This window comes from Dermacentor silvarum, chromosome 3, assembly GCF_013339745.2.
Source record: "Dermacentor silvarum isolate Dsil-2018 chromosome 3, BIME_Dsil_1.4, whole genome shotgun sequence".
Lineage (NCBI taxonomy): Eukaryota > Metazoa > Arthropoda > Arachnida > Ixodida > Ixodidae > Dermacentor > Dermacentor silvarum.
Window position 1 is genome coordinate 133,173,564 of NC_051156.1, and position 4,837 is coordinate 133,178,400.

The 4,837-nt window shown below is 47.2% G+C and overlaps 1 protein-coding gene across 1 annotated transcript; it reads left to right on the forward strand.

Moving 5' to 3' along the window:
* Positions 1-3,090: 3,090 nt before the first annotated feature.
* Positions 3,091-4,484, forward strand: LOC125944349 (neprilysin-21-like). The gene is made up of 2 exons (XM_049664745.1): positions 3,091-3,144; positions 4,149-4,484. Exons 1-2 carry the CDS (start codon positions 3,091-3,093, stop codon positions 4,482-4,484), a joined length of 390 nt encoding a protein of 129 aa, XP_049520702.1.
* Positions 4,485-4,837: the final 353 nt, after the last annotated feature.

The window sequence follows — 4,837 nt, forward strand, 5'->3', positions numbered from 1 at the left end:
GTTACGGCCGATTTTTGACAGCCGTTCCTTTTTTCGCTCAGGGAAAATGCAACGTTTCCTTAGTTTGGACAATCCGTTTCAATGCACACATCTGTGTAGTCACGTGTTTCTGTCAGAGAAGCGTCGGTTAGTGCGGCTGGCAGCCTTCGGCGACAGCACTATAGGTATGTTTATAAGGCGTCACATCAGCGCTCATCGCTTGTTGTGCTGACACTGTAGACACGAAAAAATTGTCTGTTTAAAAGCACTGATGGCAAAGCTGAAATATTGAGGGATTTGTCCTCGGTTATACTTGTTGATTCCTGAGCCCAGATGGGCCGATAAAGAGTAGACAGGCTCGGTGGGTACGGTAGGCCTAATCTTGGCGCGGGTACCTGCTGAATGCTAAAATGTATTTTAGTCTCAAAACCTTTTAACTATTATTGTTTAGTACACTAGGGTAAGGGAAAGCGCACAATTGCCTCAGGTTGTTATCGGTGTTGTAATATCAATCAGCGGCAGGTATCCTGGGGTCCATTTCGAACACGTCTGAACGACTTCTGGGTTTCGTGTCACTGCACACCACTCCGACAACTCACAGTCATCGGTTGCGTCCAAACTACTAGAAAATGAGCGTTACCTGCGCTTGTGTATTTGCGTTCAACGATAAGCTATCCGCACCAGTCATAAAGAAAATGCACAAAACGAAAGTAATCTTCAGTGTCCCATATGCCTGGGCACTCACGCAACTTTATTCCAAGCTGCGACATGAAATAAGCATTTATGACCGCAAAATATAGCGTTATTTAGGACTAGAGACTAGTACATGCCCATAAAATTGTATCGAGCATTTAACATTCAACAGCGCTCATACTCCTTGCGTGCTGGAAGCAGTGCGGCACAAACGCAACCTGCGCAGTTTCCAGTACGAGCCAGCGAACTCCAGCGACAACCAGTGCGTGTACAGCGCACACCAGTGCAGCCCCAACGTCCAGTGAAACCAGCGTCTCGTTCAGTGTGACCCAGTGCTTATCCAGCAATCTCACCGGTGTCCCAGCGACTCCCAGCGAGCGCCAGCGAGAGCCAGCGACCCCAGTGCGATCCAGTGTCAAAAAACGCAATGGCTTCACACTGGAAAGCACTCGAAGACGCTGGTTTTTGCAATAGGGTTGGCGTATGACGGGGGCCAGATGTGCCTGGCTGGCTCGGGCGTGCTCGATGAAATGGAGAGCTGTCGGACGAGCTCCTCACGTACGAACTGCTTGATGTGAATCAATAGTGCATTCTGGTCGTCCAGAGTCAACGCCGTGACCGAGTCGTTCTGTTCTAGAGGGCGTTTAGTTTGGGCGTGTTGCTTGCGCAATTCGTCGAAACTCTGACACAAGCTGACAACATCGGCGATGGTTTTTGGGTATTTGACCAATAAGATTTGAAATGTGTCATCGGCTATTCCTTTGAGGATTTCCTTGATTTTATCTGACTCTGACTCCGAGCTGACTAATCCGAACTAACTAATTTACTTTGTTTGCAGGAACCTCTATGAGAAATATGACGTCAATCAGAGAATTTTAGACGTGTTTTTACTCTTTGCGGCGTTAGTCATTTTTCGTCACCGCACAGCTTCGCGAAGGTCAATGGAAGGTCATGCAAAGGTCACCGCAAGGTCACCGCCAACATAGACACCTAAGGCTTTTGCCTTACGAATTGACAGTCACTTTAGCATACACCAAAGAGGGTGAAGACGAAAGCCTGCGCACTCAAGAGACATTCATTAAATTACTTGACATTCGATTGCTTTGTTACTTATTATTTGTTCTTTCCGACCAAAGATCGAGCGTTCCAGTGCCTGTTGAAGCTGCTTATTTCACTGCACCTTAACATCGCCCCAATTAACACCAAAGGTCGAGGGTGCGACTCCCACCAATAGTTGTGGGTTCGAGTGCTTTAATTAACTCTGTATTATTACCACGATGACGACGGTGACCCGCGCATCATCAAAATTGTTGCCTGAGCGCTGCTTGCTTGACCCGCGCACCATCAGAATTGTTGCACGAGCGTTGCTTGCTTACTCATAGAAGACGATAACGACGGTGAGAGGCGTACGTACATACGTAATGTAGCTGGCTTGCAACATAATACAGCCTATCGTCTAACTCGACATACAGAGAATTGGTATGCACCATGTCCTCGCACCACGTTATTTAAAATGATGTGTTGATTTCAATAATTATAGAACAACTAGCTTTCGTATCATGTAAATGTTTTATTCACCGTGTGTTGTGAAAGACCACATATGTACATGCATTTTACGTAGCGTTGTTTTCTGCTGCCGGTTGTTTTTTTTTAATTTCTTTAGGGGTGATGGGATCCGTCAAGCTTCTCTTATGCAGCTTTTCCCGTCATACCCAACCACAAATGTATATTTCTCATGTACCATGTGTTCAAATAAACTCAAACTCGAACTCAGGCTGGTCACCATGAAGCAAATGTTTGTTTTGAAAGCGGCAAGTGTTAAAGGTGTTCTTGTGCAAAATAGAATAACCATATAATCTGCCCTATAGGATAACTTCTATTGCATTTGGAGCCAAGAAAATGTTATCAGAATATTATTGTTTCGAAAAAGAAAATTATGCAGCTATAACAGCATCAAAAATTAGCCAGCGGTCTTCTCAGGTTCTCTTTCAACCACGGCCATAGGGTACGTTCCTCTATCTAAGTGCAATCCCCCAAGGAGGAGTTGTGCATAAAGGCCCGCTACACCTATAGTCACCGAGAGGGGATGTATGTGTCATTCAACCATCGCAAGGTGGAGGGATGTGCATGGTTGGGCGGTGGTCAAAGCGAAGTTGGTGTATGTAGAGAATGACACATACCTTTCTCGCACAAACGCACAAATTTGCAAGTGCAAATTTGCCCAGGGGAAGAACTGAAGGTGCCAATCGCGTCGATATAACTACCTTTGCTCCGCCTGCGCGACATGGTGGGATCGATGTCATGGTCCACGGGCATGGTCGACAGGCAGAGTAAAAAGAAGCGTATACAAATAAAATTAGTTAAAGCTGCAACGTCAGTAGAAATGCATTGCACAAAAAAATTATGCCACTTATAGCGATGCCGCAGCCTTTTCACCACATGAAAACAGGCTCAACAAGTAACCTTAAACAGGTACCCAAGCAAGTTTTATTGAGGGTCGAAGTGTTAGTATCGGTCGAAAACAGTGCAACGCACTCAGCATAAATCTAAGCAGAACAATTGAAATAAGGGAGGTATGCGCGGCCAGTAATCCGTATGACGTTGGCAATGATGAAAAACGTATGTCTAACAGTAGCGCTTCACATATTGGATGGTTAACATGGTCGCTAAGACAAAAAAAAAATGGGGCAGCTTCACACTAAGTGGTGCGAAGACTGGGCAAACAGGAAAGGTGGTGGCCCTTCTCTAGCTTTAACTTTGCTTTCCTTTGCTAACCTTGGTTTGGCTTCGCTGGTTCTTAGCTTTCACTTTGCCTAACTTGGTTTGGTTTAACTGATTCTTAGCCAAACTTAGCCGGCGCGCAGTCTTCTAAATGCCACTTTATAGTCAGACGCAGCGCTGACGCGCGAGCGCGCTCGGCAAGGGAACGCTACGCCAGCGAAAGCGCAGCACTGTATAGACCGGCGCGAGGCGTGACCGACGTATCCCCGCAAACCGAACCCTGCATAGTGCAACGTGGGTGCCGCGCCGCGCAGCCTAGACACGTGGGCATTTTATACGAAATTAGGAGGTTCAGGATGATACGAAACTGCGAACTCGCTGCACGTGCCGCCACCAGTATCCATCAGCCCATCTTGCTCGACGAGACGCGGATGCGGTCCATTCCGGGTGACGAGGCCGGCGGGAAATGCAGCATGTCGCATCTCGACGCCGCGCTGCATACGGCGGCCGGCCTCGCGCTGTGGCGAGGGTAAGCTAGTAGAGGGTGGTATTTATAGTTACTGCTAGCCGCAAACGGTTGTGATCACGTGTTTGAAAGTGATGCGCCACCAAAAACATCGCTGCTTATAAATGTCGTATAGTAACGGCTACTTGTGTAAACGAACTCAAACGCCCTTTTGTAGCCCGGATAGTGGCGTCATTCATATCAACATTTGACTCAAGAACATAATCCCTTGCGTGCTTGCTATTCGCAGCTATCATTCACCGCCCGCCAGGAAGTGTTGAATGACACGGCCGACTCCGAGAACCTGGCGGATTTGGTGGGCACCGTGACTGCATACTCGGCCTTCGCTTCATTGTCCGCATCACACGGCACACTAGCGGGGCTCGGCATGTCGGCGGAGCGCCTCTTCTTCGTCAACCACTGTGTGAAAAGGTGCCATCAGAAAAGCAGGTTAACGGCCCGCTATGCACCATACCGATCCCGCTGCATAGTGCCCCTGATGAACATGCCCGAGTTCTCGAGGGCCTATGGCTGCAGCGCAGGTGAACCCATGAATCCACGAAAGAAGTGCACCTTCTGGAGTTGAACAGTTTGCTGTCGCATCCTGTTTTCAGCACTATTGCAGTAGCGTTTGTTTCTTGATATTTTCCTTCACAGGCGTTTATTCAAAGAGCTCGATGAAAGCTGCAATAAAGCACATTTGGAAGTCGGCGCAGCAATATATTTTTCGAGTGAGGCGGTTTTTGAGGGAAGGGACTCGGACAATGACATTTTCTAAATAGGTTATGAACAAACGGGTGGAGGAACACTATACGCCGAATAAATGGTCGCTGAATACTAAATGAATAATAAGAGTAAACGTAATAACTATTGCAGTCATTTCATTCTGTGAGGCAATATTGTGTCTGCTACTTTGCATAGTAGGTTTTACTGTAAGAA

Excerpts from the sequence above, each read along its gene's own strand:
- LOC125944349 (XM_049664745.1), top strand. The coding sequence starts at position 3,091 with ATGCCGCAGCCTTTTCACCACATGAAAACAGGCTCAACAAGTAACCTT. Across the intron at positions 3,145-4,148 it reads CAACAAGTAACCTTAAACAG|CTATCATTCACCGCCCGCCA; the intron begins GTACCCAAGCAA and ends TGCTATTCGCAG.